The sequence below is a fragment of the Mesocricetus auratus genome, unplaced genomic scaffold (genome assembly GCF_017639785.1).
Source record: "Mesocricetus auratus isolate SY011 unplaced genomic scaffold, BCM_Maur_2.0 Super-Scaffold_100014, whole genome shotgun sequence".
Taxonomy (NCBI): domain Eukaryota; kingdom Metazoa; phylum Chordata; class Mammalia; order Rodentia; family Cricetidae; genus Mesocricetus; species Mesocricetus auratus.
Window position 1 is genome coordinate 4,449,776 of NW_024429197.1, and position 15,571 is coordinate 4,465,346.

Sequence of the window (15,571 nt, forward strand, 5' to 3'; positions counted from 1 at the left end):
GCACACCACTTCTGAAACAACACCTTTCTCTGTGTCGACTACCCTAGAGGTCCTCTCTGCAAGCTCCCTCTACGCGGTGCCTGCCATCTTTCGGGGTCTGTGTCCTCTCTATACAACACCGATGGGGAAGGGCACTGGATGGCCTTTCGGCAGTTTCTCGTCCGTGAAGCAGGGAGAGAGCCGCTACACCCACCTCCACCTCCAGGGGGTGCTGCTGAGAAATGAGGAAATGCTTGCACAAGCTCAGAGCATGACTGCTGCCCGACCACACCAACTCACACGCGGGTGACCTTGCTTGCTTCCCTAGTCCCAAGTCAATCTCCTGCCTAGGCTAAATACCTTGACATGCCAAGCAGTGGGGTGACGGACCCTGCCCATCTGGAGTTCATGCCCATTGTGGGGCTGGAAAGCAGACCCTGTGAAGCTCAAGGCCACAGAGAATCAGGTGTCCCACCCTCTACACAGCATCTCCCCTCCCCCCCCCCCCCCGTTCCTGTGCCTCGCACAACCTCAGGTTAGAGCTTACAGAGAGAAACCGGTCTTTGCCGAACGCGCGCATGCATCAGAGCTAGCTGCTTCCACACCTGTGATCTCATTTTAACCCCTTAACCACCCTTTGGGGTGAGTATAAAAAGTCCCATATTAGGCAGCGGCATGGAGAGGTTAGGTAAGTGGTGCACAGTGACAAAGCTGAATGCCTTGGTGTCCTTACTGGCAGGTCAGGAAAGGTGGGAAAGACAGTGGACACGGAGACCTCATTAGGCTACCAGAGAATCATGGGAAGTGGCCCGACTTTGCTTTCCCAAGCCCCGGTGTTTGGTGAGGTGGATTTTACAGCAATCTCTAACAGCAGACAGGATGTTGGGGTCCGGGATGCAAGAGGGGGGATGTCTTATGTGTGTCTGCCTGTTTGCCTGGTGTTGGCACTCCAGGGAGCTACCAGGAGCGCAGTACATCTCAGGTGGCCACTGTCCCTGCAACCTTCCAAGGACAAATACACACAGAAATGACCTAGATCTCGATAGCTGCTGGCAGCAAGGCCACTGACTTCACAGCCAGAACACGGTCTGGGGCAGATCAGTCAAACCACAGGCAGCCATGAGCTCCTGAGCAGACCTGTGGTGTACCCCTCTGAGTCTAGGGGTGCTTTGTATGCAGTGCCACCGTGACCCTAGCTGACTGATACACCCCCTTGCCTCTTTAGAGTGTGTGTGCTTTTACATAGACGATTTCACCACTTGGGAAGTCTACCCCACTTTTTCCTAAGAGAGATAAGCGGTGCAGAGAGATAAGCAGTGCAGAGAGACAAGCGGGGCAGTGATCGTTTGTATAAAGTAGCAACACTGAGCCCAGCAGTTGGGACTCAAAAAAGTCATAGGGGGTGGCAAAGAACTGAGGAAAGAGAGACAGAGTGGCTCTCTGGGGGCTCATCCAATAGTTCAGGCTGTCTGTCTGTTTATCTATCTATCTATCTATCTATCTATCTATCTATCTATCTATCTATCTATCTATCTATCTATCTATCTATCTATCTAATCTATCATCTATGGTACCCAAGAGAGGGAAGAATGTTTACAGAAAGAAATGTCCAACATCCTCCATCTTTACTAATTTTCACACTACTTCCCCGACGGCTCTTGCCTGACCTCTGACCTCAGTTTGGATTTTCTTGGTGAGCCAGAGCTGGCTGCCAGGCCCTTTTGTATGGTGGTTGCAGGTAAACCACCTGAAATAGGACCCCAGTGTCTCCCCACGGTTTGTACTGACTGGACATAAGCAGGGGAAGAAGGTTGCTACAAGCTAAAGGAGACGGGGTGGGGGGTTGGGGGGGGAGAGTGGGTGGGGTGGGAGAAGGGCTCCCGTGTGGGCCTTCTGTGGCCAATGCCAAGGGTGGTATATCCTCATTGCCTGTGACCAGGAAAACAGCTCCTGTTGTTAGTCTGATGGACCGACCACACTCCTGAGCTCTGGGACTTTTCCAGGACCCTTGGGTAATGCCAGTGCTGAAATGGATCCTGGCTTTTCCAGTTCTAGCTGATGGCAGACACCCCATCTTTCTTTAATCTTGCTTGTTGGGGAGCAATTTTGTCACATTCTTGGGCTGACCAAGGCGAGGAGCAGTGTGGATGAACAGAAACGGATGGATTGAGGCTTCCCATGACCATCCACTGGCTGGTTTGAAGGCTGGCCAGAACACTGTGTCGGCACCTCACTCGCTCCTCAGAACAGGGGTAGGGCCCTGGATTCTGTAACTGGGGGAGGGAAGCTCAGAGTGGCGCTCAGTGAGCGGTGGGAACAGTGGCTTCCACTCCAGCTCTTCCTTGCCTATCTATCCTACTGATAGGCAGGAGCTCGCTGACAGATCTTGCTCTTGTCTTCAGTGTCCTGCATGTATATGTGCCACCAGGAGTTAGAGGAGCAGGGAAACCTGTATTCCAGCAAGAGTGACATAACCCAGAATGCTTTGCAGCTCACTCCCCAAACAGCTTCCTCCCCCACAGCTTTTGCAGATGCATCTGAGCAGAGCTGGCATTGTGTCTGGCAGCTCTCGCCCACCAGCGGCAGCACCCTCCCCCCCGCCAGCCAGTGGCAGCCCCTGCCACAGCTCTCACCCGTCAGTGACAGCCCCCCCCCCCAAAGCTCTCATCCACCAGAGGCAGGCCCCTCAGACCTTCTGCTGCTTTACTGCAGAGAGAAGGAACACACTCCCCAGGGTATCTATGGTAGGTTGAATATGGCCTCCTAGAAGATTTGCTCAGATAGAATTTGTGAATAAGGTCCTTTTGAGAAAAGAGTCTACACAGGTGTAATTAAAGGTCTTGTGAGGGTCCTGAGTCAGAATGGGCCCGAAAGCCAATGGCCCTGTTCTTGGAAGAAGAGGAACAAGAAGCGATGCAATGGAGGATGGGAACAGAGACTGGAGCCAGGATCCCCAGTACAAGGATCACCAAGGGATGCCAATGGCTACCAAGCACCACTAAGGAATGCCAAGGGATGCTAAGGACTGCCAAGGACCACCTAGGAATACCAAGGGCCACTGAGGACATCCAAGGACTGCCCATGATCATTAGGAGGGGGACAAACACCACCAAGGACCAACAAGGGATGCCACGGAGTCCAGTGTTAGCAATATCCAAGGACCACGAAGGACAGCCAGGGACTGCTGAGGGATGCCAAGCCACTAGAAACTGGAAGAGACAATGGAGGCTCCTCCACCCAGGGCTTCACGGTGAATGTGGCCCTGCAGACCCCTTGAGTTTCTGCTTCTCACTGTCACTCCTATATAAGAACATGCATCAGAGCACAAGGACCACTGTCATCATGACGGGACGGCCTGGCATTCACGTACTCTAACGTATATACACAGAACTAACTCTCTTTCCATTTAAAGACTATTCATTTTCAGGACTGGGAATGGACTGTGGAAAACTCACAACCCCAGGCACAGAACCAGTGTCCTGGGGGCCAACTTGGGTATTTGTCTGTGACAATGAGTGGACTTACCTTGCTCCTGAGACATCTCTTGCAGACAGAAGTAGATGACTCTAGCTCCCAGGCTGAACCCAATCAAGGTGACAGGTCTCCGGCCCTGAGGGGAAACAGGACACAGGTGTCTGGGAAGGTTGCAGCAAGTTTAAACACACCAGTCCTGCAAACTCCTCAGCTCTTGCCTGTGTGAACAACATTCTGGTCTCCCACACTCTGAAGTGTCAAGTAGCAGAGTCAGGGTCCTCGCATACACAGGAGCTGACAGCTCTAGGGTTGGCTTTTTCAAGAGCGGGTGGCCTCTGGCTGGGCTAATTCCCTTTCATCTCAAACCATTATCATCCATGGCTCTTCTTCCCAGTGAGGGAGAATGAGTCAATTACAAGGACTCCCTCCCTTAGACTCATCTGCCCAAGGCAAAGGACCAGAGGGATGCGGGGTCCCTCTGAGGATGGAGAGAGTAGCCACAAGGTACACTGTGATGAGGAAAAAGCAGGAAGGATGGGAGGGAACATTTCTGGATAGAAAATGACAGGATACGGACTAGGAAGCCTGGAGGAAAGATGAGGGTGTGCTAAAGAAAAAGGAAATTGGGGAATGGGGTCCAGCTCTACACAGGAGGTGAAGGAGCAGGCAGTCAGAGCTGTTGATCATCTTAGTGTCTGTTCTCTCTCCATCCTGAGTCTTTCTAGGCACACAGCCTGAAAGGGAGCCTCTGGAAGTCCTCTGTAGCTAAGAGTGTTTGTTCACAGGGTGGGAGTTCTGGCCAGGGGACTGAAGACCAGGGACAGCTGTGACTTCTGGGAAATGCCTTTCATTTCTATGTTCTAACCTCTGAAAGTCTAGAATGTGCACACAATGTTGGCGGATGCCCTCAGGCACAGAGAGACATCAGTGTTTGGCACAAGAGGCCACAGGACTGAGGAGCCTGGGCTCCTGGAAGGCAGTGCAGTGATTTGGAGGAGAACAGCTCCCAGAGGCTCATATGCTTAAATGCTTGGTCCCCAGTCAGTGTAACTGTTTGGGAAGGACTGGGAGGTAGGGCTCTGTTGGAGGAGATGTGTCACTGGTGGTGGACTTCGAGATTTCAAAAGCCTACACCATTCCCAGTTAGCTCCCTTTGCCTCATGCTTGTAGATCGAGATGTGAGTCCTCCGCTACTACTTTAGCGCCATGACTGTCTGCCTGCCTAGACCTCTGGAACTGCGAACTTCAAATTAAATACTTTCTTTTATGTGTCCTTGGTCATGGTGTCTTGTCACAGCAATGGAAAAGGAACTAAGACAGAGTAAAAGTTTCTGCTGAGGTGTGCACATCCTAGGTCCCAGAACCTGTGAATGTCACCTAATTAATGTCCAGGACAGGGACCATGGTGGTTGGAATAGGAATGGTCCCCATAGACTCATGTATTTGACTTCTTGGCCCATAGGGAGTGGCACTATTAGAAGGTGTGGCCTGTTGGGGTAAGTGCGTCACTGTGGGGGTGGGCTTTGAGGTCTCATATGCTCAAGTTACACTCAGTGTGGCTCACAGTCTCCTGCTGCTTGCAGATGAAGAACTCTCAGCTCCTCTCCCACACCATGATGTCTATATGCTCCCATGCTTCTCCCCATGATAATGAACTAAACTTCCGAAACTGTAAGCCAGCCCCAATTAAATGTTTTCCTTTATAAGAGTTGCCGTTGTCACAGCGTCTCTTCACAGCCATAGAACAGTGACTAAGATAGAGACTTTGCAGATGCAGATGTGATCTAGTCAAGAATTTTAGCTGGGTGTAGTGGCTCATGCCTGTGACAGGTAGCTGGGGCTGGATGACTGCCAGGAGTGTGAAGCCATCCTGGGCTACGCTGTGAGTTCTAGTGCAGCCTGGGCTGCAGAGTGAGACACTGTCCCAACCAAAATCAAGCAAATAAATAAAGAGGGGTGCAGGAGGGAAAAGGAATCAGTAATCAGAGGGACGTAGGAGTCGGAGGGACCCAGGAGGAGGAGCAGACAGGTAGAAGCCTATGGATGTTCCAGATACCGTTAGCTTTGAAGATGGAGGAAGGGTGCCCGGCAGAGGAGGACAGAGGCCCCTGGGAGCCTGAGAAGGCTAAGCAATGGATGCTTCCTTGCAGTCTCCGGAAGGAAGGCAGCCTGTGGAGGTGCATCGGATGGGTGTCTGCCCTCCACACTGTGAGAGAGTATGCTGGCGAGTGAGCATGCTAACAGCTGTCAGTCACCTTCCTTGATTGTTGACACCCAGAACTGCTCCATGAGAGACGACAAAGTTCCACCTTGTTTAGCCAAAACAGTCTTGGTCTTTGCCTTTCAGCCAGGTCTGCTGAAGGGCTACTCTGGTTTTCCTTTTCATTTTGGGAGGGAAAGACACAGGGATTGGCTGGTGCTTAGCAGTTTCCCAGGCAACATTCCCAGGTTGGCAGAAACTGCTGGGTCTCTCAGTGTCTATTCTCCCCTTTGTCTGCAGTAATTGAATTTCAGCTGGCTGCATGCCTTTTCAGAATAAAGACTGAATTTCCTGGCTTTTTGGGCAGTGAAGTGTGAGCATGTGACTAGACTGGCCAAGGAGTAGGCACGGAGAGGCTGCATGGCCCCCTTCAGCTCTTCCTTTCTCCTGCCTCCTGGAGCTCAGGTACTGCCATCCTGGGGCAGGAAGTCAAGGCCACACCCAGGGTAGCAATGGTGTGGCCTTGACTTCCTGCTCAAGGCAAGAGGCCTCTCTCCCATGGTACATGCCATCAGAGTGTCTGACATTCACTGTGTGTGTGTGTTTGTGTATGAGTGTATACATGGATGTGTGTGTATGTCTGTGTATGTGTGCATACATGGTTGTGTATTTGTGTATACATGGGAGTGTGTGTGTGTGTGTGTGTGTGTGTGTGTGTGTGTGTGTGCTAGCCAGAGGTCAACACTGAGTGTCATGCCTCAGGAGCTGCCTACCTTGCCTTATGAGGCAGAGCCTCTCACTGGTGGAGGGAGGGTGGAAAGGGGTGTATTCTGATTTAGCTAGCCTTGGTGGGCAGTGAACCCCAGGGAGCCACTTGTTTCCACCTCCCCAGTGATGGGATTAAAGCTGTGCACCACCACTTCTGGTTTGTTTTGTTTTTAAATATAGGTTCTGGGGGCAAGCACTTTATCAAATTTCTCTGGCCCTGGATCCAAATTTTATTCTAAAGCTAGCCACCATAGCCTGGCTAAAGATATTTTTAAAAAAAGAATTATTTTTATTTGTGTGTATATGTGTATGTAGGCCACATGTGTGCAGGTGCCTGAAGAGGCTGGAAGAAGGGATAAGATTTCCTGGAGCTGCACTTATGGGTGGTTTTAAGTATCCTAGGATACTTTCCTGATTTCAACTTGAGTGGTAGCAAAGACGGACCTCACTCCCTCAAAGCTGCAAGACTGATTCCAAGCGACTTACTGTTGGGTTCCCATCATATACATGGTGTATGCATCGGTATACAAGCTTCCTCTGTCTGCCTCCCCTCCCACCCCACCTCCACCATTCCTGAGTACCTGCTGCCGGGAGAGGAGGATGTGTGCCAGGTGCTTGCCAACCTCTGCAGACCGGTGAAGACACACCCCCCAGGGGTTGTCGATGACGTTGGCAACACTGAGGAGGGAAGCCGGCCAAGTCAGGGCAGCCACGATACCTGGGGAGATGGGAGTCTGGAGATGAAGCGGGGGAGCCTTGCTGGGGTAGCATGGCTGATGGATGCTCTAGTAGACACATATGGAATCTGTTTAGCAGGAGTCTGAAGGGTTTCCTAGCACCAGGCTATGACTAGCATAGGGGGAGATTTGAAACAAACATTTCTGATACACAAACTGTATCTATTGCCCAAGCACACATCATTGTGAGATTCCAAAGACAGCCCCATCTACTCACCCCATCCAGTATCCTAGACCCACCATCCTGCCCTGCCCTTTGTGTAGGGCACAGAGAAGCAGCTTTGAGGATTGAACTAGCCTTGGCTGTAGGACTACCCATGCTGCACTTCTCCCATTGGTATGAGCTAGCTTGGTGTCTTCAAGAGGAGACACACATGGGACAGAGTCAAGCTGTTCAAGTTGCCTCAGGAAGCTGGTCTGAGTCAGGGGACAGTTGGCGGACCCACAGATCCATGAGCAGGCCCAGTTGAGATGGGTCAACTCCAGCTTTGCCTCTCCTGAGCTATTAGTGAAACGATTATTATGCCATGATCGTGGGGTGACTTGTTAAGCAACAAAGCCAATGGCTACATTATGCAATTGGTTGTTGCCTTGTCTCTTGGCACCAAAATCACAGACTTTTCACAGAGGAAGCTGAGGCAGGAGGATTGCAAGGTTAAGGTCTGCCTGGGTTACCAATGTGAGTTCAAGGTCAGCCTGGATAAATTTTATTAATCCTGCCTTGAGATTAAAAAGCAAACACAAACTTGGGGGCGGGGAAGAACATGATCAAAATATATTTAAATTTGAAAACTGTTTTAAATAATAATACAAACATTCTAGTTTAAGATTGAGATTGCTGCAGCCATTTGTCTTGTTTCCAAATGCACAATAAAACAGTGATGCTTTTCGCCCCCTCCACCCAAAACAAAAACAACAAAAAATGTATACAGGGTGCCGGAGAAGAGCTGATTGGTAGAATGATTGCTTGGCATGTATGAGATCCTAGGTTTGGTCTGCACCCTTTGTCTTTAGCATGATGCCAGGCTCCCTTGGGTCACAAGCATGCAAGAATTTGGTGCCACCATGTCATACCATGGCAGATCAGGAAAGGGTACTTACCAGAGAGCACAGTGTACTTGAGAGCCTCCTGGGCCACCATGTTAGCCAGGCCACTGAGGATGGTCTCCAGGGCATTGCCCAGCTCCATCAGGTACTTGGCTTCCCAGGCCAAGCAGTACTGCTCCTGGCTGCGGGCTAAGGCTGTCCATGGGGCGCTGAATGTGCCTGAAGAGAACATATATAGGTGTAGGCAGCATGGTCTATTGACTGTGGCAGAGGATGGCCCTCCCACTGAATCAGACAGACAGCAACAGGGGCCTTTTGCTCCTGAGGGTTTTCTCTGCCATCAACCAGCTGCAGTTAGTAGGGCAGATGAGCGTACTGCTGCCTACCCTATAAGTCCATCCAGAGATGGCTTCCAATCCTAACTCTTAACCTCATTATGAGCTAGGTGACCTTGGAAACATGACCATCTGACCTTGAACCTCACATTGTTCATCTATGAAGTGGGAAGATGTCAGGTGTTTGAATTACTCCGAGATAAAGGATTCCTTCCTCTTACCTGAGAGGCATTCCAACATCTATTTGCCAACACCCAGGGGGACTAGGACCTAGACTCCAGAAACACTAACTGGGAAATAATCTGGAAGTTGGAGGTCTAGAGTAGGAAGAGGCAGGATCACCCCATTGTTCTCAGCCTCTGTTTCCTCACCTAGAACATGGAAATGGGGAAATGACCTTGAATGAGGATGAGGAGAGAACATTACCACAGAGACCAAGACTCACCATGACCATCGGGTCCATCCTCCCCTCCCCATGGCCCTGTGTCTCCAGAGCCCAGCGGAATACCCGATCTGGCTGATCTGGCCTTGCCTGCCTGTTTCTGCCTTTGGCAGGACACACTTGAATCAGTTCCCTACTTTCTTCCTCTGGCCCTTGGGGTTCCAGCCCCAAGTTCCTGTCACTTGGTCTCTCTGCTATATTGTGCATTCTGTAAGAGCACAGAACATGGCAGTGTTGCCCCCCCCCATTGACTATTGAGGGCTTGGCTTGCTGTGGGGCACACTATAACCCTGATATTTAATAATACAGCTGGGTGACTGAATGATGGTGGGTAACCGGTGATAAATGGATGAAGAATGGGTAGTCTATAGTTCTTTGCTGGCTGGATGAATGAATGGCTGGCTAGATGGGTGAATTCTTATCTGGATAATGGGTAGTTGGGTGCACAGGTGGATGGATAGAAGATAGTTTCTCACCTCTCTGGACCTATTTTCCTCTATGAAATGAGCCGCCCACACCCACCCCTTAGAGACACACAGAAACAACCAGTTCAGGGTCCGGCCAATAGCTACAGACTCGGTTCCAGTCTAAGTCCCTGTCCACCCCTGGTCCTCACGGTATCTGCCGGACCCGAGCCAGCCAGTGATGGCGATGGTGATGTGTAGCTGCCTGCCTTCTGTCAGAGGCAGGAACATGAACTCCTCAATGGCCCCAACTCGCTTCTTCATCTTGTATCCTAAGGACATAGAAACAAGCAACTGTGGTCACGTATTCATACAGCAAGCACTGCCTCTCTGCTCCCGGACAAATGCATTTCATCTGTGAACTCTTTAAGACAGTTACTACTACTGTCCTGACTGGAGGACAGTAGGGCACTGCCCAAGGCCACCAGAGCCACACTAGGGTCTGAACTGTCACCATGTCCCGAGTTTCCTGTTGGTGATGTTGACTGTGATTCTCGGCAGTGTTCCACATGCCTGAGTGATTAGGGGCCAACGGCATGGGTGAGGCTGGAGGCTGAGGCAAGGACACCAGGAAGCTTCATGCCTCCAAGGGACGGTGCCTGTGTGCTTCTCTGGGTGTTGGCAATAGACTCAGCTGGACTCTTTCTCAGCAAGTACTCACAGGGTGCCCATGGGAAAAATTAGCTTGTCAAACTTTGTCCTGTCCCTGAGATCTGCTGTAAGCCTGGCTTGGTGGGACTCAGAAGGGACAAAGTTGCATTTCCTCACCCCCTGAGAAGTCATCTGGGGTCTCCTTTCGACTGAGTCATGCTGATAAAAATCCTTTCCAACAACTTTACCTGTCAGGCCAGCTCCGGCTGCACCGAACAATGAGGTCATGATAGCAATGCCAGCCACCGAGCCCAGTGCGGCTGCCCCAGCACTGCCGATGATTGTCGCAGCTCCTGCAGCAACAAGGGGGGCAGCTAGCCCCCCAGTCACACCTGCAGGGGAAGAGCTCAGTCAGGATTAAGGGGTTCTTCCCCCATGAGCTGCCCACTGCCTTCCGTGGAAGCTTGCAGCAATGCCTTTAAGTTATCTTTTATTTTTAGAGACATTCTCAAATCCCTCAGGGTGGCCTCAGTCACTCTAGGCAGTCAAGGATGACCTTGAACTCCTGATCCTTTTGCCTCTATCTTCAAGTGCTGGGATTACAAGCATGCACCACCATGCACAGGCAGCTTCTATCAGTGTTACTACTGAACTGTGTGCCTGTCACATGCTGGTGCCGCCTCCCCACTGATACACAGACCATGAGTTAACCCCCACAGCAGGTCTCACCAATCACTGTCCCGCCTCCAACTGTGGCCAGGCCTATCAGGAGATAGCGTTTCCACTTCCTCCGCTTTTCTTTCTTCTTCCGGGATGCCTCTGCGGTCCTGGAGAGAAGAGGCTGGTCTATAACTAGTTATGGGCCAGGATCCCTTGATATCACCAACCCCTAAACCCCAGATCAATGGTAGGCAGGCCCTGGACCATGAGTGGCTGAGGGAAATCTCAGTGAATGGGGCACACTACTTACCCAGTAGATCCATCCTAATGGGTGCAATTTAAATAATGAAAAGACAAGAATAATAATAGTAGTAATAATAATAGCAATAACAGCAAGAGAAGCATAGAATAGCTTTCACAGGACAGATGGACTCAGAATGAGTACAGTGTGTACCCCTATTTTGCCAGCAGAATCTACTACCCCTGGGGATTTTGGGAAACCCATCTCCTCCAGAGCAATTACTTGTGGGATGGGCTATTGAAACATCTGTATGGGTGATGGTGGCCTTGCGGCAACAGCTGGATTGGTCCAGACTCAAAACACAGATGCTATAAACCAAGCTAAAGGTAAAAAGGCATTTGCAATGACAGTGGCTGGGGTTTTTGTAATTTAGTTTTAGTTCTTTGAGAGAGGATCTCAAGGTCCCAGCAGGCCTTCAACTCTCTATGTAGCTGAGAATAACCTCGAACTTAGGGTCCTCCTGCCTCTATTTTCCAAGTGTTATAATTGTAGGCACACACCACCACACCCAGTTTATGCGGTACGGGCCTGGAGCCCAGGCTTTTGAGAATGCCAGGTGAGCACACACCAGCCCCTCTGAGAATGGCTGCCTCAGGTGCTCAGAGACAAGATGCTCAGATTCCCAGATGGATCTTTAGCCCCTGGTTGCTTTAAGGAGATCAGAGGCAAGGAGAGAGGTGGAGGGTGGGTGGAGAGGCCATTACGAGAGAACTTTGAACCGAAGCTGGAGTTTGGACAACTGAGTGTGGAGCGATCGTAAACGACGAGAAACAGTTAATATTTAGTGAGTGCTTCCTCTACATTAGCCTCCACACTGGGCACTTCCCATATTTTGCCAAGAAGCAGTTTATTGTGGTCCCACAGTCCGGATGGAGACAACAATGGTTATTCCAGAGGGTGTGTGTGTGTGTGTGTGTGTGTGTGTGTGTATGTGTGTGTGTGTGTGTGTGCGCGCGCGCGCGCGCGTGCATGCGCACGCTAAGAGAATGATTAAAATCTTTTAGGATGGGGGTTTATGTAGTATACACACATCCTTGGAGGTAATAGTGGCCATTGCTGCCATACAACATAGGTCTTCTGCAATATGAGGACAATAATACATATTTTTAAAAGAGAAATTTTTACTACATTAGTTTATTGTGTAGGGGTGTGTATGTGTAGGACTGAGGACAACATCTGGGAGTAGGCTGTCTTCTGCCACCATGTGGATCCTGGGGACAGCACTCAGGTCATCAGGCTTGGCAGCCAGCAGCTTTACTCACTGGACCATTACATTTGCCCAGTGATAAATTGTTTTTCGAGAATGAAGCTTAACTGTGCTATGGCTATTTAACCAACAAACATACTGCAAATGGACAATGCACTGCCCCATTGGGAGTCTGCATATCTGTGGGCTGAACCCCCAAGCCGCAATCCATGCTCAACCAACATCTGCACATCCTTCCTCATGAGCAGAATCAAGAAATGGATTTGCCTCAGGCACCAACGAGCTGGTGACCGGTTGGTGTCCCACCTGCACCAGATCCCCTCAACACACTCTTCTCCTGCCCTGGGTGGAAAGCAGACCCTCTCAGCTGCTTCCCTGCAGAGAGCCATAAACCAACGATAAGGATCTTTGCCTGCCATGGGTTTCTGTGATGAGACGGGGCATGCTCCCAGCAGGTGGACCGTGAGGTGTGATTAGGAGTGAGGGGGTCTGGTGTCAGGATCTAAACTGTGACATTCTGCAGTTGTCCCTCAGTATTGGTAGGGGTTGATTGTAGGTGTCCCAGAATGCACCAGCATCCACAGGGGCTCATGTCCCTTACATCTGTATACATTTGTATATGCCTTCTGCATATCTTCTTGAGTGCTTTAAAGATGTTTAGATTTCATGTAGCATACAATATAGCATGCTATGTGTTATGGTATTTGTACTGTTTATGTAAATTGACAAAGGAAATAAAGTACATTCAGTAAGACTTCATTTTTTAAAAATAATTATTTTAGGCTAGGCATAGTAGAACACACCTGAATCCCCAGAACTGAGGAAGTGGAGGCAGGAGGATCAGAAAATCAACCTTGTACAGCTTGGCTACTATAATGAAGTCCACGCCAGCCTGAGCTACATGACACCTTGTTAAAAAAATTAAAAAGAAAATTAAGCAAAACATTTTGTGGTTCATGGCTGGTTGACTTGGAGGGTGTAGAAATGTCATAGCTGAAGACTGCATCCCTGTGCTGTCAGCCGACGAGGCTGGCCAGCTTTCCTCAGTGCAACATGGGAGGGAACAACACTGTCATTTCTGGCAGAATCTTTAAAAGTCTGTGCAGGAGACTGACAGGTTTCCTTTCCTTCTAACTTGAGAGTGAAGGCATTCCAGACAGGTGCCAATCAATCCGTCAGCCTGGAGCTCAGAACCAAGACAATGTGGACGAGACCCAAGGCTGATCTGCCGTGGGCATTGAGCATGGAACAGCCCTTGGGACTGTAAGCCATGGGGCTTGGGGGCTGTTTGTTACAGGAGCAGAATCTCCCCACCTCACTGAGCGTGTGACTCCGTATAGGTTACACCCGAACCTCTTCAACGGCAAACATCCTGGGGGTGGGGTGGGGAGTGTTCCAAGGCCTGCATGAGATGCCTGGCCAAGGCGCCTGGCTTATTGTCACTGTTCAATATGTTTGCTGCTGTTATCATGTCTCTCCTGGCTATAATCATTTCCTTCTACACAGAGGTGGTAATATACTTTGATTCTCAATGGTATTCTTTGAACCTTAATGGCTTTGACCCTTCATTGATGACCCTTCCATTAATTGAAACAGAAGACCTGGAAATGACTGGCTTCTGGCGCAGCGGAAGGCCGGAGTGAAGCTCTCTAGTGGGTGACAACACACATTGGGGGCCAGAAGTGTGGCTTGGAGTCAGTGGCACCTCCACCCAACAGTCATGGACTAGGGAGCAGCTGGATGCTGAGAGAAGAGGTGTGGGGGTGGGGGCTGGAGGGCAGGGCAGCACTTCTGGCTCATCTTTCCCTAGATTCGACCCTCTGCAGTTTTCCCTGGGCACGGGAGGTGTTCAGGGTAGTTTTTTTTGGGGGGGGCATTCAAGACAGGGTTTCTCTGTGGCTCTGGAGGCTGTCCTGGAACTAGTTCTTGTAGACCAGGCTGGTCTCGAACTCACAGAGATCTGCCTGCCTCCGCCTCCCGAGTGCTGGGATTAGAGGTGTGCGCCGCCACCTCCCAGCAAAGGCTGGCTTCTTCTTTGGGTATGAGTACATATGTGTTTAGAAGAATGTGCCTGTTTACTGCACATGGAGGCCAGAGGTTGACATCACGTGTCCTTTCAATCGCTCTCCACTTTGTTTTTTGAGTCAGGGTCTCTCTGTGGACCTGCAGCTCACTGATGCAGTTACACTAGCTGGCCAGTGCATTCGTTTCAGGGATCTGCCTGCCTCCACCCAATCCCTATCCCAAGCCTGGGGCTATAGGCCCATGCTGCCACATCTGGCTTTTTCAAGTGGGTGCTGGGGATCTAACTCAGGTCCTCATGTTTGTACAGCAAACACTTTACCCATGGAGACATCCCCCAGCCCAGGACATGTTTCTCAAACAGAACCAATTATTCCAGTAAATGCTGACTGGTTTGCTTCAGTGATATAGCTCCCCTACCACTTATGAAAACCAGAGGGACACAGGGTAAATGAAAACGTGTGAGTGGAGTACAAGCCACTCACCAAGCAGTTAGAAACTTGCAGAATAAGACTACAAACGGGAAGTGTCCGAAAATATTTATGAGCTTGAGGCCACTCTGGTCTACATGGCAAGTTCCAGCCAGTCAGGGCTGTATAGCGAAGCCTTGTTTCAAGTAAAGAAATAAAATGTTCATAATTATTATTAATGTATTTTACTAAGAACCTAGTAAAGTTCCTAAGTTAGTGCCATTGACTTGGCACAGCTGGCTTGTTTACACAGTGACATCCATGTGATAATGGTACCAGATGGTCAGCAGGCTTAGCTGAGTCTGATGGAGTAGAATGACAACAGGACCACTAGGGTCCCTGAGGGCTATGTGACTCAAATGCATAAAGTTAGTACAACAGAGTAGTTGTGCAGAGACCACACACGAGATGCTCTGAGTGTGTGTGTGTGTGTGTGTGTGTGTGTGTGTGTTTGTCTCCATGTAGTTTGTGCATCAGATACATGCAATACCAGTGGAGGCCAGAAGAGGGAAACATATCTGGAACTGGAGTTACAGCTGGTTGGGAGCTGCCATGTGGGTGCTGGGAAATGAACCTGAGTCCTCTGGGAGAGCAGCTGGCGCTCTTAACTTCTGACCAAACTCCACAGCCATCTTTTGTTTCTTTTAAAAACAGAGTAAATGTTACTTCACTTTTTCAAGTTTTGATTAATTTTTACTGTATGTGTTTATGTATGTGTGTATGTTTATGTATGTGTATATAAACGGAGGCCAGAGGATAACTTGTGGGAATCAGTTATCTGCTTCCACCAGTGGGCTCCAGGGATCGAACTTAGGTTGTCAGGCTTGGTAGCAAGTGCCTTTACACGCCGAGCCATCTCGCCAGCCCCCAAGTA

At 50.0% G+C, this 15,571-nt stretch overlaps 1 protein-coding gene across 3 annotated transcripts in view; it reads right to left on the reverse strand.

Annotated features, from left to right (window-relative positions):
* The window catches only part of Tmco4 (transmembrane and coiled-coil domains 4), a 77,058-nt gene that overhangs the window by 23,301 nt on the left and 38,186 nt on the right, over positions 1-15,571 (reverse strand). For all 3 annotated transcript variants that reach the window (XM_005081049.4, XM_021233530.2, XM_021233532.2), the window contains exons 8-13: positions 10,767-10,864; positions 10,286-10,429; positions 9,599-9,718; positions 8,260-8,424; positions 7,003-7,139; positions 3,505-3,589 (exon numbers count right to left, since the gene is read on the reverse strand). In XM_005081049.4, the coding sequence (XP_005081106.1) occupies positions 3,505-3,589; positions 7,003-7,139; positions 8,260-8,424; positions 9,599-9,718; positions 10,286-10,429; positions 10,767-10,864 (749 nt within the window). The remainder of the gene's footprint in view (positions 1-3,504; positions 3,590-7,002; positions 7,140-8,259; positions 8,425-9,598; positions 9,719-10,285; positions 10,430-10,766; positions 10,865-15,571) is intronic.